General features: G+C 42.6%; 2 protein-coding genes across 4 annotated transcripts in view; one reads left to right on the top strand and one right to left on the bottom strand.

The window, feature by feature from the left end:
* The window catches only part of IQCK (IQ motif containing K), a gene marked incomplete at its 3' end in the record, with an annotated part of 42,497 nt that extends 35,395 nt beyond the window's left edge, over window positions 1-7,102 (bottom strand). Inside the window, 4 exon segments of the mRNA XM_082490728.1 lie at window positions 1,722-1,819; window positions 3,668-3,806; window positions 5,532-5,587; window positions 6,944-7,102. Of these exon segments, the coding sequence (XP_082346854.1) occupies window positions 1,722-1,819; window positions 3,668-3,806; window positions 5,532-5,587; window positions 6,944-6,992 (342 nt within the window). The 5' untranslated portion in view covers window positions 6,993-7,102.
* KNOP1 (lysine rich nucleolar protein 1) lies at window positions 7,044-16,557 on the top strand. 3 transcript variants are annotated; one of them, XM_082490847.1, is made up of 5 exons: window positions 7,044-7,108; window positions 8,188-9,625; window positions 13,159-13,227; window positions 13,706-13,783; window positions 16,164-16,556. In XM_082490847.1, the coding sequence occupies exons 2-5, from the start codon at window positions 8,189-8,191 to the stop codon at window positions 16,473-16,475; spliced, it is 1,896 nt and encodes a 631-aa protein (XP_082346973.1). In that variant the 5' UTR covers window positions 7,044-7,108; window position 8,188; the 3' UTR covers window positions 16,476-16,556. The 3 variants fall into 3 exon arrangements, with proteins under 3 accessions (XP_082346973.1, XP_082346974.1, XP_082346972.1); XM_082490848.1 differs by lacking the exon at window positions 7,044-7,108 and adding an exon at window positions 7,159-7,255 and having other exon boundaries at window positions 16,164-16,557; XM_082490846.1 differs by lacking the exon at window positions 7,044-7,108 and adding an exon at window positions 7,567-7,708 and having other exon boundaries at window positions 16,164-16,557.
* Window positions 16,558-24,426: the final 7,869 nt, after the last annotated feature.

Below are 24,426 nucleotides of genomic sequence, written 5' to 3'. Positions count from 1 at the left end.
CCATGCAAAATCCATTTTCAGAACAGACACTTTCTAACCTAGATACTATTGAAGCTCTGCAGAATTTCTCAAATTAAAAAGACAAAGTAACCTTAGCTTTGTCCTGAGTTTGAAACTTAAGTATTTCTGAAAATTCTCATATTTTTGTATTAAGTGCTGTTTTATTGCCTTCAGAAATATGTAACATCTATCAAGGACTGTATTTTAAGCTAGCTGTAATATATGCCTTTTTCCTGTTAAAGGATATGTGCTTCCTTTAAAAAAAAAATGAATCAATACAGATTTCATTAAAAGTATGATGAATAATATATATGTTCAATCTGTTCTTGGCTAGGTAATGTAAATGTGATGGCAGGAATGATGTACAAAGATGTCATGCCATAACGACATGTAAATGAACCATTTTCCTATTCCACCTGTATTAATCACAAATTATAAATACATATACACACATCTATAAATCAATCAGTTTATAGACGCACACACAAATCTTGTGAAGACAGCAAAAACTGAAGTAACTTACTGTTATTAAATGTACAGATTTGGATTTGAAATGCAAGTTTGGGGTGCCCTTTAAGCACGGTAAGCTTTGTGTATTTTTAGCTGTGCCAGGCATGTATAGGGCAGTGGCAAATAGTAAATGTGATTTTTACATTGTTCCACAATGTCTGTTATCATATAGACACACGCCTATAAGAGGAAGTCAATGTCAGTAGTCGGAGAGGAGGTAGATCAAGCCCTAAGTTGATTAATAACCCACTAGTAACACAAAGTCCTCCTCACTTCACTATCATTTTAATCCATAACTCCAAAAGTGCAGACAGTATTCTTCAGATGTGTATGATGTAGAAAAAGGGTTATATTTTCATTGTCATTTATATTAATTGCTCTTTATATTATGAAGCTGCAAGTAAGAGGAGGATCAGTTACAGGCATAAAAATACAGAGAAGTTTTACATTGGAAAGTATGGATGACAGGCAAAAAGCTGGAAAGAAATAGAAAAAAAATTACTTCCATGGTTGGAGAAAATAGCAGAAATGATGGAAGACACCACAAGTCCCAGTACCTATTGCTGGGGGTCTGTGAGTTAGACTGTGGTGAGCTTTAATTTGCATCACTTCTAATGCTTTTTTAAGCATTCTCTATATACAATGAGGAGTGTGTCTCTAGATATGTACGCATACACTGAAAACAAATTTATAAAAATATATGTAGCAAACAATGATTTTAAAAATGTACAAATTTTATAAGCTCATTTATGCTGAATACCCCACTTTCCAATTAAATGGAATTTACATGGAATGTTAAAAAGCTAAAATACAAAATGTACCTCTATTAGGATACCAGACCAGCAAAAATAATTGAGCAATGATGTAAAATTCAAGTTCTTTATGTCACCCTCAAATGAGTGATGTGTATTAATCTGAAAGGAAGCCTGTTTCTTTAAAATACAACGCTATTTAGGCTAGATACAACTGGATATTTCAGGACTTATTGTCAGTTAGACATTGTCATAATGATCGACTGTGTGTAGTGTGCAATCTGCTCTGAATTACTGGAGAACACAACACTCAAGATCAGATCCAAAACAACTCATGATATGTTATTTCATATTATTGTGGTTGGTTTTCTTGCAAAAGACCAAATAAAGAAATACTGCCCGTGAAATAAAAGGCTGCAACTTCCTGCCAATTATTTGAACTGCAAACTAAGAACTAACCTCAAAACACTTTTCCTTCTTCGCTTGGTGCAGAAGTTCAGCCATTCCAGGTAAGAGTACTGGAAATATGTAATACTCTAAGTATTCTCGAGGAGAACCTGAGCAAAACAGTACAGCCTTTACTTACAGGTACCACAGATTACACAAAAAGACAAACATTAGACATCATAAACTAAGTATCAGTCTTTTTATCAATACCATCACAGCCTGAAGTGAACAGATTCATTCAGTTCAGGTACAGCCAAGGACCTGTCTTTGCTTCTCTTCAGCCAAGATAACATAAACTTGAGTAAATTTCAAACTAAAGGTGCATCAACACTACAAACTATAGTGTGCCTCAGAGATGTCAGACTTAGTTTTAAACAAGTAAACTCAGACACCAGAAACAGTTTAGCCATGGAAATGAAAAGCAATATGTGAACTAATTTACCCTGACGGAAAGAAAAGTAAATTAGCCTGTGCTGAACTCCGTGCTGTTACAGCTAGACCACTTTTGGTATCTATCCTCATGCCCTTTACAATCTGCAGTAATGGAGTTGGTCATAAAATTGAATTTCTAGACACAGGAAAAAACAAAGGTTACATTTCAGTCGTGGTGTGATTTCTTCCTCGTAATTACTTCCTACTTGCCAGATCCTTCAGAAATTTGAACGTGACTGCATATACCCAATTTTTCCACCTTAAGACAGCTGTCTGGGTTGGCATCTCTCTTTTATGTTTGACTGCACTGCCTTTACATGAGGTCTACTTACCATACTTTCCATGTGCTCACACACATTGGCATCACCAAGTTCCATGCAGAAGAAAGCAGCTGCAGTCAGCATCGCCAAAAACCAGCAGTGCTATTCCCCATGCTCTACATAATTTACACACTTCCTCAACTGAGACACACAAGCTCTGTCTCCTTCCCAGCTTTTCCTCACATCTCCACCTTCCCTAATGGGACCTTTCACCATCAACTTATAAACTGGATTATGTGGAGGAGCCTTCTACTCCTCCAATGAAGGGACTGCACATGGAGGAACTCAGGTTCACTGGGCCAGAGAGAACAGGGAGCATGACCCTGTGTGAAGCTGTAAGAGCACTTCCTACAGAAAGGTGAGCAAAACAAAACCTGTTAGGATCCTAGACAAGCAGGGGTGGCTTATCGGCTGAAGTGCTGGCCTCGATTTAAACCCAGACTGCCTGCTATTCAGCAAATATTCAGGTTTTGGTGTAGTCAGTAAAGATGAAGTCACAGAAGCATACTCTTCTGACAACACAGCTCAAACACTGAATTTATTCTCTGCTTTATACCTTTAACTGATTCATATACTGCCAAAAAACATTCATAATTGGAAGGACATTATATATATAAAAGCCAAGGGTAACACTGCTTCTGACTAGCAACAGGAATTCCTAATGAGCAAAAACAAATGGAAGAGAAGAAAAGACACAAAGGAGGCCTAAAAAGCGTAATAAAAATACATTGCTACTTGGTAAATTTTATAAAGTATAGAAATTTATAAAACCAGAAGAAAAAAATTAGAGCTGTTTCCATTTAATTTGTAATCAGATGGGCAAAGATAATATCTTGAAAGCAGCTTTCAAACTCAATTGTCTATTTAGTCTATTGATCCTATTTTTGCATTATTGAGTTAGAGGAAGAAACGCTTGCTTTTCTCTGATTTAAGTGGCTAAATAAAAAGTCACTTATTCAGAAGAGAACAGAACTACCTTAACAGCTAGAAAATGCTACTGATTTGTAATGCACTATTTGAGCTTTCTGCCACTGACCAAGCAGCCAAGCTGGTTCCCTGTATACAGACCAGGGGACTAATCATGCAAATTCCACTTAAGAAAAGGTGTTGTACCTGTTAACACTTCAAATTCAACACGTGACAAACCCTTGCCAAATGCAAGAAAAATAATCACAGCAGGGTTCAAGATAATATACTCCTACTTACATGTTTTTGGATCAGGTGGTTCTGGAAAGGGGGCTGCCTCAGCTATGGGAAGCAACTGTTGGACAGCAGTATCAGCTGCAGGGGCTGAATAAAATTGTTCCCTACGTAATGGCTGCAATATTCCTGCTTCCAAAGACACCTGTTCAAGATAAATGTACCCTATATAAATATCCCAATCAGACTGTAAAAAAACATAGAAGCCAATTCAACAGGAAAAATTATAAGGTCAGTTTAAAAAATATGGAACTATAATTTCTAATTTAAATATTATTTCAGTATTTTCTGAGTACTTTAAACAGAAGAATTACAATTGAAAAAATTCTGCAGTTTCCAGCACTATAAAAACATCCAAACCTAACAGAATACATATATCTTCTTTTAAGATACTATGATATCACAATTTAAAAAATATTCTAGCCATTGTAAGAAACAGTAATTATTTGAAAAGTAAAATTAGCAACATTTTCTGAATAAGTATTTTTCCACTCAATATTTTTTTGTATTGTTCAGAAGTCCTGACACTCACCTTTTCAAGAAAATAAACTTTCCTTCTAAACAAAGTACAAACAGACAAATTCAGAGCAGATACAAACCCAAGTCTTAAGGTTCCCCATACAGAAACAATTAATGGATACCAGGAAAAAAGAGAGTTTGCAATTTAACAGATGGTTTTTAGGAGTGCATGAACTGTTACAGTGAGCCAGCAGAATACTCCTAACACACTGAGCTACACCTGTTATAGAAAGGCATATACCCCCTATTATCCCCAAGAATGCACTACCATTACAGTTTGCTATGAAAACATGTTATGAAAACTCTGTTATCTGAACAGTTTCACTTTAAAATTTAGTTGGATTTATGAGCTACTGAAAAGCAGGTGGTGGGATCAGGCCACAACACTTACAACACACTGCATGTCAATGACTGCAGATAGACTCCTTTTTAACATATGCAAGATTCAAAAAATGATCCTTTGGAAATAAAAAAAAAAGTGCATCAATATAAAAAGCTATATTATTTCATTTTGATGCTCAAATATATCAATATATTATGTTCAGACTAATGCCCCAACCAGAGTTCACTATCAAATTTAACAACCGCCTGTAATGAAGCCAGTTTCATTTGGGAAACAGGATAGGTCTAAACCGACCAACTGTCAGACAATTTAAACTACAATGTCTTAAAATAGTTTTAAAATAACAAAACAACCTAAATACAGAATTGTAAGATAAAACATCTACAAAAATGGCTAATTTAAATGAAAGTTAACTGTGTATGTGATGCCCAAAATAATTAATTTTACTGCTCCTAGAACTGCTGGGGACAAAGATTTAAAGTGGTTTGTCCTTCTTAAGTTGTTATGTTTGCCAAAACAAAATCTCCCTAGGCTGAATTTATTTGGTCAATATTAGACTTCAAACAACTTTGATCAGGTTTAATTCCACAAATTTCAACAGTCACATCTAAGTGACCGGTCACATATGTGAAATTGAGGCATAACTCCCTCGCTGCGCTTGCTCCCCTCTCCTGCATATTTCAGTACTCCGTCTGCTTGCAACACCACCAAAGGGAGATCCTTGCACACACAAGAGACAGTCGCAGCAAAAAGGCAACGAGACGTACAAACCAAACACAGCTGGTAATCTAATTTTAGTATAGCACTACCCAAGTTGCTTTAAATAAAAGCAATGATTTGGAATATTACATTTGTTGATTCACAAAAGTTGTTTGCAAAATGTAGTTTTGTTTTCACTTTATGGATGAGTCTATTCTGCGGGTACCTAATTTTCCCATTTAGTTATTTAAAGTCTTTTAAAACCACCCCATGCGGATTTTTATTTTTTTTTACTTGAACTATACTTACAGATCTACGTTTTGATTCAGGAACATCTGGAAATTGAGGCTGCTCTGCTTCATACTCTAAAAGCAAAAAATAGTACATTATTTATCCAGAAGACTTTAAAACCATATTTATTTTTCTCCTAAACAAATATTACTTTCTAAAGGTACTTATTCTGGCTTGAAACAATAAAAATAAGTATATAACAAATATTTGTTTAACATGAAATCTAATATTTTGAAACAAGTGAGAACTTTAGAGCCTCTTGTCTTGGCTTTAAGTCAAGTTCAAGGTTCTCAGTGATAAAAGAACCCTTTATTGGGAACAGGATTTTTAACCAAAGTAATAATTTAAAATACTTTAACGTAAGTAAAATGCAGATGCCTGCACGGTATTAACCATTGTTTTTACTAGTATTATAATAGTGCTTTTCAACTTGAACTCCCCTGTAAGCAATTAAATCCCCAGGGCATTGCTAAGTATTACTCTCTCCACTTAAAAAAAAAATAAAATAGCAAAAGCAGTACATGACCCACAGAGAATACCAAGTGAACCAGAGTAAGAAAAATAAAGGAGGAGGACAGCGAACCTGATACAAAAAGACCTTACAGATTACACAATACAGAATATTCCTACAGCCAAACTCAGCAGGTTTACCATTCTACCATTATAATTATAAGATTTACTGGCATCACTACTTCCATGTGTAGTACAGGTGCCTCAGCTGAGTTGTATTAGAAGAAGCAAATTTATTTCTACATGGCCATTTTAACACAAATACCTACTATTAGGCATCATAAACTGCTAAATGAAGAGAACCCTATTTGGGCACCGCAGGCCTATGGTGCTGGTCTCTCAGCTTCCTGATTTTAGGAAAAGACCGAGACTTTTGCCATTAGAAACTGACTCTGATGACAGAAATTTTGTATTCATTGAATTTGCATAATAGCGATAATATTGTCACCTCTCTGCCTGCCCAAGGATAATCTATCTCCATTACCAGGACAACCCCAAAGCGGGATTCAGACTACCGCGTGATGAATTAGAGGCCGTGACACTGTGGCCATGAGACGGACGCTTTCGGCCCTGTTGGCAGCAGAAACACTCTCAAAGGTATGTTTCTGTCAGCAGGTGACAACAATGAAAAGCACGGTAAAGCTCAGGCGCTGAGAGGCTTTTGGGCTTGCTCTCAGCGGGGAGGGCGGGTTTTAGTGCTCTCCTCCAGGCCGGTACAGGCGACGCCTCCGTAGGGCCTCACAGCACTGACAAGGGACCGGCAGCGAGCAGCGGCCTTCAACAACCCCGAGTGACCGAGGCGGCGGCTCCGGCGGCCCTCCCCGGGGGTGCAGAGCCGGGGCCGGGCCGGGCCGGGCCGGGCCGCCCCCTTCCCCCGGAGGCCGGCAGCCCCAGCATCCCGGCCGGGGAGGCGCTCCCACCTGCGCACACCCGCTCCCACAGGCTCGCCGCCCTCCCGCCCGCCGCCATGCCAGGCCGCGTTGCCGCGGCAACCGCTCCGCCAGTCCCCGGCGCGGGGCGGGCGCGGCCGCGATCCCCTTCCGGGTCGGCGCGGGGCGGCGGGCGCTGCACGTGGGCCGCGGCAGGTAAGCGGCGGCGGGGACGGGCGGCCTCGGGTCGCGGCCCGCCCGGCCTTGGCGCTCCCGGGAGGGGGAGGCCAGCCGGGCGGCCTCTGTGCGAGGCGGTGACGGGGGCCCGCTGCCCGCCGTCCCTCCCCCGCCTCGCCCCGCCGGGTGGGTGCCCCGAAATCGGTATCGGACGGTGGGGGTGCGGCTCCTTCGCAGGCCTGGGCGGCCCTGGGCCGCCCGGGCCCGGGCCCGGGCCCCGGCCCCGGCCGGCAGCGAGGGCGGGGGGAGCGGTCGGCGGCCCGCACACGGCTGCTGGCGGTACTCGAACCCTCGACGTGCCGGCGGGTAACGGATACACGTACGCTATGGCACACTCGGACTTTTTTTAAAGGGTTTTAACAGGGTACCTCACAAGAGGCACTTAAGGAAATCCTGTGGATTAGTTATGGATAAAAAGATGGGAAACCAAGTAGGAATAAGTCGGTTTCTGGGCAAAGGCAGGGAGTGTCACCAGGCGGGTCCCAGAGGCTCCTCCGCTGTCACCTGCTCGTAGGCACAACATCCCCAGAAAGGAAAGGGATCGCGAGGGCGCAAAATGGCAACAGAAGAAAATTTAAGGTAATGACTCAGATGCTTTAAAAGGATCTTGTAATGCTAAGTGGGCAGTAAAGTTCAGTGTTAAATAAGTGAAAAGTCATACATACATGGAAGACCACCTTAAGTGTATGTACCAATGTATATAGATGTGTGTGTCTTGTCATTTAGGAAAGAGGGTAGCTATTTCTGTGAAAATGTCATGCTCAGCAGCTGTCAAAAAGACAAAGTTACTAACTAGGACAGCAATAAAGAACAAGACAAAAAAATCACCCCTTCACCACGCCAGTAGATGACATTTTCAGTGCTGAATGCAGTTCTGGTTCCCTCCCAGTGCAGTTCTGGGTCCCTCCCATCGCAGAAAGCAGATTGTGAAATGGGAAAAAGAGTGCCGGGGACAATAAGAGATATAGAATGGTTTCAGAATAAAGAAAGACCAAATAGACTAGGACTTACGTCATCTTGTTGAAACAGTGCACTAACATCTTCATTTTGTTTTTTAGAATGATGATAATGAAAAAGAGAAAAGAAGTTCATGCAGAACGTGTACAGGAAAAGAAAAAGGTGAGAAGTGGTAGGAGCCATACTATCATTGAAATTGAGGAAGATGTTCAAACTGTTATTAAAACTGAGGATGACGGACAGCTTGAGACAAAAACAAAGATAAAGAAAAAGGAAAATTTAAAAGAAGATGATGCCTGTTTAGAGCAATTAGAACTGAAGAAGAAGAAGAAAAACAAGAAAAAGAAAGTTGACTCTGAATTACTGGAAGAAGCCCATTCAGAAAACTTTGCAAATGTAGGTGGCCATCTGGATTCAGAACCTCAAGAAGAATCAGAGGAAGAAATTAAAATTTTCAAAAAGAAGAAGAAGAAAAAAGCTCAATGTCATTCCTCCTCATTATTGGAGAATAATGAGAGTGGTGATGCAGGGCTTTCAAATCATCGTGCAGATGGTACTAAAGAAAATGAATTTGCTTTTAAAAAAAGCAGAAAAAATACTGCTTTGAATTTGGAACTGAATGATGAAGTAACTAAAAAAAAGAAGGAAGTAAATAAGAAAAAAAAGAAGAAAGACAATTTTTCTTTTTCATTAGAGGACATCCAGGACAGTGAACATAAAAAGTTTGAAAAAGTTCATAAAAAACAACACAAATATATTTCACAAGAAAAAGTTTTTACTGGTGAAAACCATAGAACAGATATTATCCAGAATGATGGGGAGAGTTATGTGAGAAGAAAGAAGAGGAAGAAAAAGAAAGATAAGTCCATCTCCTTTCTACCACTAGCAGATACTCAGGACAATATCTGTGGAGTTCCTGTGAGCCCCATTCCATTGACTGACTTCAGAAAAAGGCAAAGAAAAAATGTCCAGGAAACTGCATTCACAAATAGAGAGGAAGAGGACACTACTGAGAACTCCGGAAACATCAGAGAGACCAAGAGGAAGAAGAAGAGATGCAAAGATGTTTCTTCCTTAACACTTGATCAAGACTCCAGCCACAGAGCTCCTGATAAGCATCTGCCTGCAGAGCAAGAAGGTGAGTCTGTAGATAAAGAGCTTTATGGAAAAAAATGCAGGAAGAATGTCATGGATAATAATGCAGTAATTGAGAAGAAAAAGAAAAAGAACATTCAGAAAGAGGAGGAGGAAACAACACATCCAGAATTTTCTTTAAGCAATGACAGTGCATCTAAAAGCCAAAAAATAATGCTACTAGAAAGCAATAAAAAGAACAAAGAGAGTGAAATGAAGCAAGCTGAGTGTGTCACAGGGGAAGTTGTAGATAGGGTATTATGCACAAGTAATCATATGCTCTGTGAGAAAAAAAGGAAAAAAAGAAAAAAAGAAGTACCACAGGACTCTGCTGAAGAACCAGATTCAAAAGCAAGTACAAAAAAGAAAAAGATCAAAAGAGAAGACACAGGGAATAAGGCACTGGTAAGTGGCAAAGGAGAGTGTATCTTTGCGCCCTCCTGCTAAGGACCTGAAAGCTTTTTAGGTAGGCAGTTTCCTATTTTGCAGGCTGTTCTGCCTGTCCAGGCCCTCAGGTTACGTTTAGGTCAACAGGGGCCTCTGCTGGGTTTTGTGAAGCAGGATCAGCTGATCTGCTGATTTCAGCACAAAATAGTTGTGAAACACAGGGAAATTTTGTAATGCCTATTTCTATAGTCATCTACTGTTTCAATTGTGAAGATGTAAAATGTCTAAATCACATTTTAGAACTAACAGCAAGTATTGGCACAAAAAGAAATGTACAGTCATAAATGTCCTTCTATCCCTCTCTAACTTGCTCTTAGCAAAGTGGCAACACTCCTATAAAATAGGATTTTAATCCCATGTCATTTAACCTGAGCAGGTTGGTAACATTGGCAGCACGAGCCCACCTAATTGTGTTTGTTAGACTTTTCCTCAAGATTTTGCTCCTGAAATTGCATAGTGTTAGAAACAAGGGGGAAATTTAGCCAAGTCCTATTGTCTAACTTGGATAAAACCTTAGAGAAAATCCTAAGAATCTTAAATGTAGATTAGGCCTTGAGCACTGATGTATACATTCTGATAGAAAAATACTAGAGAATAACCTAAACACAAATTCTTAATTAAAAAAAATAAATCCATGCAAGAAAATAAAATGATATGAGCTGCGTAAATTATAACTGAAGGTAACTGGAATTGGATCCAGACTGGCTGTTAAAGGAAATCCCGTCCCAGAGTTGTGCAGGACGGCCGTTTCTGAGGTGAAACAAACATGGAGAGGAACTGATGAAAGATTTGAAATACAGAGGTTTCTCCTTTGATTTTTTTTTTTTTTTTAATTAGACTATTAAGATCTGGTTTTATTAACATTTTTTTAAATTTTCTTCTTTTTTAATCTGATTAGGGTCAAATTTTAAAGCTATTTAAGTCCCTGAAGTTAGTACCTATATGCCTAACCTCTGTTGTCATTGGGAATTAAGCTGCGAGATGCTCAGGAATTCTATAGGTATCTACTTTTAGGTGCTTAAGCAACTTTGAAAACAGCTCATTGCAAGTCATTAGGAGCTTGTGTTTATTTTCATAGGTAATGGGAAATTGCACTCCAGTTGTTTTTTATCAAGAGCTTTGAATACTTGGCTTGTTTCAAAGTCAAGCACTAGTTAATAAAGCATCATTGGAGATTTTTGTAAACTAGGGACAGAGCGGGCCGTAGCACTAGTTGCCTCTCAAGCACACTTTGTGGCATATTTTGCTTTGTTATGCACTCACATACGTGGTTTCTTCCCATTCTGTGGAAATCTGGCAGCTTTCTGGCGTCTAGTACTAATAAATTAAATACAGATTTATACAAGCAAGTTCTTCAGCCATCATGGAGATCCAGATACAGGCTTTTTCCACAAAGGTTTGTGCTGGGAGCGTGTGTGTTTACTAGGTGAGCAGATGTTTGGGGCTTTTTACTTAGGTTTCTCCTTTTGACCTTTCAAAGGACAAAGTGGTTTTGTTGCTGGGATATATTTTCTAATTAAATTGACATTGTCTTTTTGAGACGGTTAGGCATTATTTGGATTCTCACAGCTGCTCACATTCTGTGGAGACAAGATAAGCCTAACAATGACAAGTAAACTTGCATGATGGTGGTGACCAATTACAATGGAAAACCCAGCAAATACCTTGCAAACAGTTGAAGAGAAGGGTGTAGGATGACGCATGTTTTGTTTTTCTTCCCCATATTCAGTTCTGTCCTTTAATAATAAAAACTACTTCAGAGAAATTCTCCTGAAGACTGAGAAGTTTGGGTAAAGCAGTTCTAGAGAAATCTAGTTCCTGCCAGGCCAAAAGACACCACTGTAATAAATGGCTGATAATGTTGCTCTTGCATTTTACTGTGCCATCATCCTGAACTATTTTCTAGTCTATAGTGTGTCACACGCACTGATGCATGCCTTGAAAAATTCTCTGTTGGGCTTGTGCAGCAAGCAAAAGAGTAAGTTTTTAAAGACAATATGGAGTGATACCCACTTGATATCGACAATTGGTATTTTTCCCATTGGATGCCACTGCAGTCAACGCGAGTGGAGCGAGGACTCTGTTTACTTCTTTGAAGTTGTTTGCCTGCGGATAGCATACTCCTGCCGTGTGTGAATGTGCTCCCCTTCCATGAAGCTGGTGGAAGATTAGCACACCTCCAGAGAGGGGTAATTTTTGCCACACAGTAGCCGTCGGCAGGTCAGCGACATGTTGTGAACCAGCAGAGATGGGGGTGCACCCCCTTCCTCCTTCCTTGTCTGCCACTTGACCTTCCAGCTAAAAAAAAAAAAATAAATGTTGCAGCTGTTTGCAGAATCCTGTCACAACAGTTCTCCTGCGTGTTTTAAGAGATCTGAAAAGACAGTACCAGGCCATCTAGAAGTAAATTGGGGTTTGGTTTTAGTTTTTGTTTTTTTCTTATCATCCAAGAGAATGAACTGTCCTTATTGCAGAGTGTTCTCACATTTTTAATGGTGCATGTACTTGTGTGTGTGAAATCAATGTATAAAAGGTATCTTCGGAAAACGAGGTAAATTATTCATGGCCTTAAATAAAACTAAACCCTCAAAAAAGTAACAGCAGCTTCTGCTGACAGAAGTTTGTTACAAATCTTTTCCTTGTCTTAGTGTTCCCTGGCCATTTCACGCTCGGAGTGTTATGTTAGCTGTATCCATAGATCTTCACTTGGGCCACCTTTTCCAGACTGGTCTAAAGCTTATGGCTGTAATTTACCACTATCCCAGACTTATTACTTATCCTGTTACACTGGATGGCCAAAAATCTTATCCTTATTACAAATTTGTAAAAGAAAGGCTGAGGGCAATGATCTAGAAACACCAGTCAATGGGAGCACAAGCTGCTGAAGGGCTGCACTTTGTGGAAGAGTTACGTATGTGTCACACCTCTCCCTGTGCTCTTTCCAGACTGGAAGCTCCTTGGGGACCATCATCTACTCTACATTTGTACAAGACAGAGCATGATGCAGCTGCCTCTCAATTGTTTAGGTTTTTCAAGTGGCTAGTGGGATCAACATGCCTCCAGCTTGTCCTGTGCCTTCAGAGGGGCTATTATCTTACCAATATTTTTTTAATTTTAAGTTTCACTCTTTCTGACCCTTATTTCAAATATAAATTTAAACTTCTATAAAACAGTTTAATTGGAAATGACCCTGTCTGCAAACATTACTATATGTGCCAGTGATGTTGGTAGGTCCATTTTAATGTGTGAATTTAAAAAAATCTCTTATCCTCTTTGTTAAAAAAGGATCTCTTCCTTGGGGAGGAAGACTCTCCATAGAAATACACAGGTTTAATTGGCATTTCCAGCTTAGATCTGACTATTTCTTCTTGCCCCAGAATAGTACTACTGTATTGTTTAGTGTTTTTACTACTTTCATGGTCAGAGCTGTGTAAACTCTAATTAACCAGAATGGATAAAAATATTCATAGAAGCTTTTTCCTGTTTTACAGGAAGATGTGGATGATGTAACTATTGTGCAGGAAAAAAAAGGAAACTGTGATGAAATTAACATAGACAAGGTATGCTTTGTCTTATTGTGTAAGATTTAAAGCAAGTCAGCATTTAATGCATGCATAGAATTTTTGACAAAAAACCTGCTTTGTTGCTTGTCTATGCCAAGATTTCCCTGAAGAGCGCTGTGATTAAAACATGCTTTACCTTCCATGGATTAAGTCCCAAATGTACAGTTCCAGTTGATGTCAGAAGCTTCGAAGTAGCTTATTAGGTTAAATGCAGGTTTCTTTGCCTCTCGTCAATGTTGGCAGTTTCAGTGTTGCTGTTCCCTGCAGTTAGAAGATTCAACATATCTGATACAGCAAAATGTTGATTTAAAATAACACTAGAAAAATCACAGTTCTCGTGTTGAGTGTGTAAAAGGATCGCATGCAACTTTTTAATTATCCTTGCAAAATTCTGAAGATAACTATTTTATTCTTATCTTTTCATTATGAATTAAATTAACTGTCATTTAACACTGCTGTTTTTTCTGCGTGCTAGGTGAGGAGGCAGGCTCTGCAAGAAGAAATTGATAGAGCATCCGGCAAAACTAAGGTTTTCGGTCCCAAAGTGGAACGGGTACGTATGAACTCAGACCTTGATCTGATGGAAACATTGTGTCCCAGAGCAAGTCCCTGAAAAAAGCACTGCACTCCCTTTTGTATGTGGCTCAGGTACATGGCTTGGCAGAAGAGTCTTCCTTCTGGCTGTAAATTTAAGGTCATGCCATAGAACGAGTTAGTACAATCCCAAAAGAGTCTGGGAGCTGACCAGTAAACTCCAACAGCAGTTGGTATTTTACAGAGCTCTAATTCCCACCATCAGTCCTCAAAAGCAACCTTTTCTCTGGTTCCTCTGGAGAATGAGCCATGACCAATTGCTGCAGAAACATTTTCAGCTTACTGTAAATAATTCTAGGCTACGGATATAGCAGTCACTGAATTGTATCTGAATTGTTATCTGGAAGACTGCAGACATTCAGAAAGAGGGACGCACATGGGAAGGTAGGAGGGGGATGACAACTGATAATGCATGTGTGTGATATTTACAGTCAGTCCTCTCCTAACTTCTACATCTTTCCTCCACCTCTTCGAAAGATGATTCTTTATTCTTTGTTTTTGCATCCTTCTCAGCCTGCCTCCTGACAGGTTTACAGTGAGATAGTGGAGACTGCTGCAGTAGTGTTTAGCGGGGTTAATAAGACTGAGGAGGAGAGAAAATTTTGCTAGTAATTCAGGATTCTTAGTTGTTTCGCAAGACTGCCGGATGCCTAGAAAGTTGGAATATACTGCAAACAAATGCCAGAATTAAATCCTGTAGGTTTTTACATAGCAGGAGGCAGACTTCAGTAGCTCTGGAACTGCAACTATCTAATAGTCTCTGGAGTCCTTTAGAAAGATGACATCCTTGGCAGGGGATATCTGTTCTTTGGTGCTGATCTGTCTCTGTTTAATCGTATGCAGAAGAACAGAAGCTATGAAAACTAATACATCAACTTCACAAAGACTGAGCTGGAAATACTGCACCAAAAGTTATGTGTAGTGCCTGCCAGCAATTCACTTAAAAAAATTACAGGTTTTGACAAGCCATAATTATTTTTGCATCTGTGCAGATGTCTCCCATTCCAAAGGGGGGACATACATATGTGTGTATGTGTGCATGCATCTGTGTCACAGAGCTGGGTTTATACAGCAACTTGTCTTGGAGCAAGGTAAAAATACTAAAGTACTATGGATAACTTTCCTTTAATGGCAGGTATTCTGGCCTGTGATAGTAAATGATACTCCAGCCTTGCATTTTTTTTAACTTAGAAAAACTGCTACAGCTTGCCCACAATATTGCATAGCATGCTGTGTGTCATGTTGGCTGTCTAGTGGAGAATGAATGTTTCATGCAAGCTACAGCTGTTCAGTTGGAAGGATTTCAGGCTTACATAAAACACCACTAAATTCATGTTTTTTCCTTTGATGTAGCCAGCTCAGCGTATTTAATTAATGATCAAACATTATTCCATTTAATATCACCCCCCATTTTAAAGAAAAAATTGGGAGTAAAAGTCCTGCCAAAAATAGTTACAAATGACTGCACAGATCCTAGCTATAGCTCAGGAATCAAGTAAGATCCATAGATAATGAAGCCTGTTCTTAGGTAAGCCAAAAGTTCATAAACTTTGTGAAGCATATGATGTATCTTGGTTTATCCGCAAACAGATGAAGTCTGATTTTACTTGGACGTTACTTATGTTCTCAGAAAGGAGCCAGTATCTGCAGACAAAAATCCTGGAGTGAACTAGTTCAAAGAATACAGTGAAAGGCAGAGTTAAGGAATGGCAAACTGCGAGGGAGGGAGGCTTTAAGTACTATATTTAGACCTGTTGGATAAGGGTATGCCCTCAGTTTTTGCACCCTTGCAGTATTAGTGGTAATTAGTGGGATGAGAATGCAAGTATTACTTAAAGCATGTGAGCCAGATTGAACACTGTCTCCAAAACGAACGTAACAAAACACTGCTGAAAACAACAGCTATTTAACTAGGCAGTAGGAAAATGAAAATGGTAACGGTACAAAGTGACAGAGTGAAAGAGGATTAAGTCTGACAGTTGTCTTAGAATAAGAGAAACGATTGGGCACTGTCTGGCTCTTTGAGCTAGGTAAATATTATCCAGAGAGCAGAAAAGTCAAGATTCCTAAAGACAGAGGGAAAGGAGATTCTGAAAGCACGTTAAACCCTCTCTCCAGGTTAAATGAATTGAAATGCTAATGAAGATGCACTTGTGCAGGGTTATGCCGTTCTTTTCTCATGTCCTTTGAGATACAGCCCATGGAATGACTGCTTCCCAGCTTTGTCAGCCCTGCCAGGTTTTTGTAGCTGGTTCTGTTCTCACAGTACACAGCTAGAAATTGTCTTCCTTGGTCCTGGTATTACTTCATTTTAGTGTTAACCACATTTTGCTTCACAGGATACGAAGTTCGGCCAGTGGAGCACAGCTGCTTTTCGAAGTTCTGAGGAAGAAATGAAGTTTTTTAGATTGATGGGTGGCTTTAAAAAGGGCTCTGTGCCTATCCAGAATCTCTCAGCGACTACAAACAAACCAAACATGGCTCTGAACAGGGAAGGGCAGGAGAAGTTACAGCAGGCTCTGAAAATGGAATTCGATAAAGCAATGGACTTGAAGCAACATAGAGGAATTGGTCTTGGATTTCAACCTGCTGCCAACAAAAAAGTATATATAGACAAATATACAACTAGATCTATAAAATTTGAAGATTAAAACTCTGAAGTAATAAAAAGAATGAAAATTCAACAGGCAAATTTCTTTTCACTTTCCACATCTTTTTACTTGAAATAAAATACAAAATGTTTAAGAAAATTTGATTTATGAGGCACTCTTAGTACAGGTTTTCAACTGTATACACCAGATTATGTGGAGCTGGGCCCCCACTTCAGCTAAACAGTAAGTTTTTGAAACCTTTACCATGTTTTCTACAAGGCAAGAGACAGCCTCCTTCAAAGGCTGAACATATGTGGGCAATGCCTGCAACGAGTTGAAACTTAGTAATTTTTTAAATGCTGATTTCATTAATTTATGTTTACCTACATCTTAGTGATTCAAAAGGATTTTAGTGTTCTGTAAAATGTTCACATTTTTACACTTGGCGAGTGGTACAAAGTGATGGCATTTTACTTTGAAGAAACACTACTGGTATGCCTACAAATTTTAGTGGGGGAGGCTTAACTCAGTAGTTTCTTAAATATTAGCATCTTCATTATAATAATAAATAGCATTGAACATCCTCTGTATTTTAACTAAGCTCTGGCAGTTGGATTTTCAAGCAGCAGTTGTTACCTGTAAAAGAAGGTAAGTGCTTTCTGGATAGCAGCACCAAATACGTGGATCTAGACTTCCTAAATTATAGAAAACAAGGCAGTCTTAATAACGTGTTTGTGGGGTAAGCAGAACAAGGTGACCATCTCTTATGTCCATGCCTGCTGGAGTGTAACAGTGGCTGACTTGCAAAGAACCCCACCCCCCAGAATTAGGTTAGTATCTCTACTTACCCAGCTTATTGTTTTTCTGCCAAATTACCTATCCTATGATAAGCTCATGCCAACTGATCTACTGCGTTTCTTGCTCTTTTAAGGCAACCTCGCTTTCCACAAGTCTTTTCCAGTGGACTGCTCTACCTGAAAACAGCTGCCTCCCACAGAAAATACACTTAAGAAAACAGCAGTTGGTTCCAATGCATTTTGGACAACTCCTGAGGGGAAGCGAAAATTATGCAGAGGCTCCAGCTTAAGGGGTTGCCACGAATCCATTCCCATACCTGGGAAGAGGGGATGCTGAACCACCTCCTGCAGAGTCTGAACTTGTCTTTGAGGAAACTGTCTCTTTGAAGTGTCATTTAAAGCCATCACTACCTCAGGGTGTGTTTTGCACCAGTGCTCTCAAATCTCAGTGACTGGCTTCAACTGTAGCTTTACTTAAATTTGGGTAGTGGAGGTTCTGTTTTCTGATGTAAGACAAAGGCTGAATACAGGCCCTCAGCTACTTGCCTGGCAAAAAAAAAAAAAAAAAAAAAAAAAGTGTTAAAGGAACAGGTAGGGAGAAGGACAGCATGTACAGCTTTTTGCTGCAGAGACAGTCTTGGATGGGTAGTGACTGGTCTTGCACTGCCACTGTCAAAGATGCTGAAGGTGATACCGGTCCTAGCCTTGCCTTTGGATAAAGGACTCTTCCCCCCTTCCCCCCTTATAGAATTGCATAATGTACACCAGTGTGTTGCTTCACTATAGCTTTGTGGATGGCTTGGCACCTTGCTCTTGATAATATTGTGCATGTTGTAGTTTGAAAAACAAGACACAGACCTGGGGGAAAAACTGTCAGCTTTTTTCAAGCAGTCAAACTTGGTCTGGCCTGTATAGTTGCTATATAGAGAAGAAAGAAGAGGTCTATAATAAGTAGAGTGCTTTAACTAAAATTAATTTTGCTCTAACATGGTGTTATGGTTTGAGAGACCCATAACAATTTGTTGTCATTTAGACAATCATTCTATCACCCGATGACCCCTCCCCACCTGGGAAAGGGAAATCGGGAAAAACAAGAAAACCCGAGAGCTGAAGTATAAACAGATTTAATAAAATAAGATTAGATAATTAACATTAACAGCACTAAAGAACTGATATTGATCCCGACACCAATACGGAATATGCAAAGATTATACTCAGCCAGTTATATCAGTAGGAAGCTGTGCACTCCCAGCAGTGGACAGCAAATGTCGGACACTGCGAGCGCTACAGCTTCAGGAGGAAGGGAAGGCCTCAGGGCTCCGGCACCAGGGCACGAAGTTCTCAGGATGGCAGCCATCAAGGGAGAGAGAGACTTCGCAGCAAACTTTCTAATTTATAATGAGTGTGACGTTGATGGTATGAAATAATCCTGTTGGCCAGCTTGGGTCAAGTGCCCGGGTCTCGCTCCTCCTCATCCCTGCACCTGGCTAGCTCAAAAACACTGAGACCTTGAGACCCACACACCATAGCTGGCTGTAAAGTAAATATTTTCACAAATTCAGACACTGGAGTCTTCTGAAAGTGCAGTTTTCCCAAGCATTAGAAGAGAAATTAGTCCTGTGTCTCTCAAACCAGGACATTCCACCCCTTATTTCATACCATATATATGACACACTCAAATTACTGTTGTATTAGTCCTCTCATATATATACACACAAATATATAATCCTCTAAACCTATAAACTATTCCTCTAAAAGGTCTGTTGAGTTTTTTAGTTGAAAACTAGGAGTTCCATCTATCATAATAGTCTTTTAGGGTAGGAACCAGTGATGTGGCATTTCCTTAGTTGTCAGAGCGGGACCAGGCCTCCATACAGGACAACAGACGTGTAGAGTTGGGCGCAGCAATATAACGTGTTGTGCTCACGGCTAGCATGTTCCCTGTCGCTGGACGCCATTCGATGGAGTTAGCTCCGGTTTCATTACCACCATGTTATCCTGAAAAACACTTATTGAACACTGTTAGTGTTATAAGACAATTAACACCACACATTTTAAAATTAAGGATTCTCGCCCCAAATCAAATCTCCTAACGGTATACATCGAACTTCTCCATTTTCCTGCATCACCCACCAGGTATGCCCTGGTCCCTCAGCAAAAGCAACCCCACGAGTGGGCCTGCCTTTACCTGAGGCCGGGGTAACCCAGACTGTTTTCCCCAACATATTCTTTACATGCACCACAGGGACCTTGTCCCCTTCTACAGTAGGTAAAAGCTCTGACTGAGCCGGACCAGCTCGGCTGACAGTTCCCCTGGTGTTGACTAACCAGGTGGCTTTCGGTAAATGCTCATCCCACTTTTTAAATGTTCCAGCAGTCATTGCTTTCAAGGTAGTCTTCAGTAATCCATTGCATCGTTCGACCTTCCCAGCAGCTGGTGCGTGGTAGGGGATATGATATATCCATTCAATACCATGTTCTTTAGCCCAGGCATCTATGAGATTATTTCGGAAGTGAGTCCCATTGTCTGACTCAATTCTCTCTGGAGTACCATGTCGCCACAACACTTGTCTTTCCAGGCCTAAAATAGTGTTACGGGCAGTGGCATGAGACACAGCATACGTTTCCAGCCATCCGGTGGTTGCTTCCACCATTGTAAGCACATAGCACTTGCCCTGGTGGGTTCGTGGAAGGGAAATATAGTCAATTTGCCAGGCCTCTCCATACTTATATTTCAGCCACCGTTCTCCGTACCATAAAGGTTTTGACCGTTTAGCTTGCTTAATTTCAGCACATGTTTCACATTCATGAATGACCTGTGATATATTATCCATAGTCAAATCCACCCCTCGGTCACGGGCCCATCTATATGTTGCATCTCTTCCTTGATGACCTGAAGTGTCATGGGCCCACCGAGCTAAAAACAATTCACTCTTACGTTGCCAGTCCAAGTCTACTTGGGACACTTTAATTTTAGCAGCCTGATCCACCTGCTGGTTGTTTTGTTGTTCCTCAGTGGCCCGACTCTTGGGTACATGGGCATCTACATGGCGTACCTTAACAGACAACTTTTCTAATCGGGCAGCAATATCTTGCCACAAATCAGCAGCCCAAATGGGTTTACCTCTGCGCTGCCAGTTACTCTTTTTCCACTCCTTTAACCATCCCCACAAGGCATGTGCCACCATCCATGAGTCAGTATAAAGATAAAGCACCGGCCACTTTTCTCGCTCGGCAATATTTAAAGCCAACTGGATGGCTTTCACTTCTGCAAACTGACTTGACTCACCCACTCCCTCAGCCGCTTCTGCGACTCGTCGAGTGGGACTCCATACAGCAGCTTTCCACCTTCTCTGGTTTCCTACAATACGACAAGATCCATCTGTGAATAGCGCATATTGCCTTTCATTTGCTGATAATTGATTATATGGTGGGGCTTCCTCAGCACGCACCACCCTCTCCTCTGGGGACCCGCCAAAATCTGTGCCTTGCGGCCAATCCGTGATCACCTCCAAAATTCCTGGACGATTAGGATTCCCTATTCGAGCTCGCTGAGTAATTAGTGATATCCATTTACTCCACGTCGCATCAGTGGCGTGATGTGTGGAAGGAGCCTTCCCTTTAAACATCCAGTTCAACACTGGCAACCGAGGCGCCAGGAGGAGCTGTGCTTCAGTACCAATTACCTCCGAAGCAGCTCGGACTCCTTCATATGCTGCCAATATCTCTTTCTCAGTAGTAGTATACCGAGCCTCGGATCCTCTATATGCTCGACTCCAAAACCCTAGGGGTCGGCCTCGAGTCTCTCCAGGTGCTCTTTGCCAGAGACTCCAGGTAGGGCCGTTCTCCCCTGCTGCAGTGTAGAGCACATTTTTTACATCTGGTCCAGTCCGAACTGGCCCAAGGGCTACTGCATGGACAATTTCCCGTTTAATTTGTTCAAAGGCTGATTGCTGCTCAGGGCCCCATTTAAAATCATTCTTCTTCCTAGTCACTTCATAGAGAGGGCTCACAATCTGACTGTAACCAGGAATATGCATTCTCCAGAAACCCACAACGCCTAAGAAGGTTTGTGTTTCCTTTTTGTTAGTAGGTGGTGACATAGCTGTTATTTTATTAATCACGTCCATTGGGATCTGACGACGCCCGTCTTGCCACTTAATTCCTAAAAACTGGATTTCTCTCGCAGGCCCCTTGACCTTACCTCGTTTGATGGCAAAACCAGCTTCCAGAAGGATTTGGATTACCTTCTCCCCTTTCTCAAAAACTTCTTCTGCCGTATTACCCCATACAATGATGTCGTCAATGTATTGCAGGTGTTCTGGAGCTCCACCCTTCTCCAGTGCAGTCTGGATCAGTCCATGGCAAATAGTAGGGCTGTGTTTCCACCCCTGGGGCAGTCGATTCCAGGTGTACTGTACGCCCCTCCAGGTGAAAGCAAACTGTGGCCTGCACTCTGCTGCTAAAGGAATAGAGAAAAAGGCATTAGCAATGTCAATTGTAGCATACCACTTAGCTTCCTTTGACTCCAGTTCATAATGAAGTTCTAACATATCTGGGACGGCAGCACTCAATGGTGGTGTGACTTCATTCAGGCCACGATAGTCTACTGTCAGTCTCCATTCCCCATTAGGCTTTCGCACTGGCCATATGGGACTGTTAAAGGGTGAACGAGTCCTACTGATCACCCCTTGGCTTTCCAGCTGACGGATCAACTTCTGTATAGGGAGCAAAGAATCTCGATTAGTGCGATATTGTCGCCTATGCACCGTTGTAATAGCAATGGGCACCTTTTGTTCCTCAACCCTCAATAACCCCACAATAGAAGGGTCCTCTGACAGCCCAGGCAAAGTAGACAGTTGGATAACTTCCTCCATCTCCACCGCCGCTACACCAAACGCCCACCGGTAGCCCCTCGGGTCCTTAAAATACCCTCTCCTGAGGTAATCAATGCCAAGAATGCATGGAGCATCTGGACCAGTCACAATGGGGAACTTATCCCATTTATTCCCAGTTAGGCTCACTTCGGCCTCCAATACAGTCAGCTCTTGAGAACCCCCTGTCACTCCAACAATCGTGATGGGTTCTGCCCCTCTATGATTTGACGGCATTATGGTGCACTGTGCACCAGTGTCCACCAAGGCCCTATACTTTTGTGGTTCTGATGCGCCAGGCCATCGAATCCACACAGTCCAATAAACTCGATTATCCCTCTCCTCCTCCTGGCTGGAGGCAGGGCACCTCTACTTTCGACTAGAGGGTCCCTCAGTGCCATCCCTGACAGCCACATGTCGTAAATCAGGTTCCGAAGCCCATCTGTGCTGTCTGGGGGACTGTCCACTGGAAACTGGAGCAGCATGTCTTCTGAAAGAACCCCTCCTTTGGGGTGTTTTACTCCGCAAGTCACGTACGCGTGTCTGTAATGCTGAAGTAGGTTTTCCATCCCACTGCTTCATGTTTTCCCCCCAATCACGCAAAGTAGCCCACAGAACACGTCGCGGTGTGCATCGTTTCTCTTGAACAGTTCTTTTAGGAAAGCGTTTTTCCTTAACTGAGACACCAGCCTGGTCACATGACCTGTCCAACGCTGAAACACCGGCCCAGTCACGTAACCTGTCCAATGCTGAGACACCGTCCCGTGGGGTAGAAAAAAGATTATGTGCATAATGCTGCATGTCAGTATCCACATCACCCACTGTCGGTGCCTCATCCTCTTTCCAACGAAAGAATGCCAATACATGAGCGTACGCTGCAGGTGCACTCAGTACCCACTTGCGCCAAATGGGTCCAGTAATTTTGAGTCCATCTGGATTTAATGATGCCTCCAGGTTGTCCAAATCAGTAAAAATCATCTCTCTCACAGCTATTTCCCTCAGATTCTGAACACCTCTCTCAATAGTTGTCCACTTGGATGGGCGGTATGGGATATCGTCCCTATAGGGATACCTGCTCCTCACACCTAACAGGAGTCGCCTCCAGAGGGTGAGGGACTGTGGTGGTCCTCCAAGAGCCCTGTCAATACCCGAATCTCTAGCTAATGGTCCCAACCGCTTGGCTTCTCTACCATCTAAGTCCAAACTATCAGCTCCAGTATCCCAGCATCGGAGTAGCCAAGGAATCACTTGCTCGCCTTCCTGACGGCCGTAATCCTTACGTATGTCACGCACCTCACTAAGGGTTAATGATCGAGTAGTCTCCTCTGTTACGTCGTTGTATGATGTCCCTGGTTGACCAGTGCTATCTAGCCCTATTGCACGTTTCCTCTTATGTACAGGGTTAACTAATACTGGCACTGGTTGTGTCTGTAGGTCAGCTGCATCAGCCATCACCAAGGTCAGAGTAGGTCTAGTACTTGTTGCAGCTGCGGGTCCTTTTGTGGGAGGCGGTGGGGTCTGGATAGGATCAGTGCCTTTCACAGGGCCAACAGGGTCTGCACAGGTATGATGTATGTCGCAGGGGCTGGCGGGGGCTGTACAGGCTCGATGTCCGTCGGGGGGGCTGGCGGGGGCTGTGCAGGCAGGATGCCCGTCGGGGGGGCTGGCAGGGGCTGTGCAGGCTCGATGTCCGTCGGGGGGGCTGGCGGGGGCTGTGCAGGCAGGATGCCCGTCGGGGGGGCCGGCAGGGGCTGTGCAGGCAGGATGCCCGTCGGGGGGGCTGGCCGGGAATGTGCAGGCGCGAGGTCCGTCGGGGGGGCTTGCGGGGGCTGTGCAGGCTCGATGTCCGTCGGGGGGGCTGGCGGGGGCTGTACAGGCGCGATGTCCGTCGGGGGGGCTGGCGGGGGCTGTACAGGCGCGATGTCCGTCGGGGGGGCTGGCGGGGGCTGTACAGGCGCGATGTCCGTCGGGGGGGCCGGCAGGGGCTGTGCAGGCAGGATGCCCGTCGGGGGGGCTGGCCGGGAATGTGCAGGCGCGATGTCCGTCGGGGGGGCTTGCGGGGGCTGTGCAGGCGCGATGTCCGTCGGGGGGGCTGACGGGGACTGTGCAGGCACGATGTCCGTCGGGGGGGCTGGCGGGGGCCGTGCCGGTACGGTGTACAGCAGGGGGGGCCGGTGGGGACTGTCGTAGGAGCCGGCAGGATCTCAGCCTGCGGAGTCTGGATCGGATCAACGCCTGCCCTAGAGGCCGGCGGCGTCTGTATGCGGTAGGAGCCGGCGGGGTTGCTGCCGGACGTTTCCCTCTACTGCAGGTCCAGACAACAAAACAGATCAAACCCTC

This window comes from Vanellus vanellus (assembly GCF_965231255.1).
Source record: "Vanellus vanellus genome assembly, chromosome: 14".
NCBI classification, from domain to species: domain Eukaryota; kingdom Metazoa; phylum Chordata; class Aves; order Charadriiformes; family Charadriidae; genus Vanellus; species Vanellus vanellus.
The sequence above is the reverse complement of the archived record's forward strand: the minus strand, read 5'-3'. Positions and strand labels throughout refer to the sequence as shown.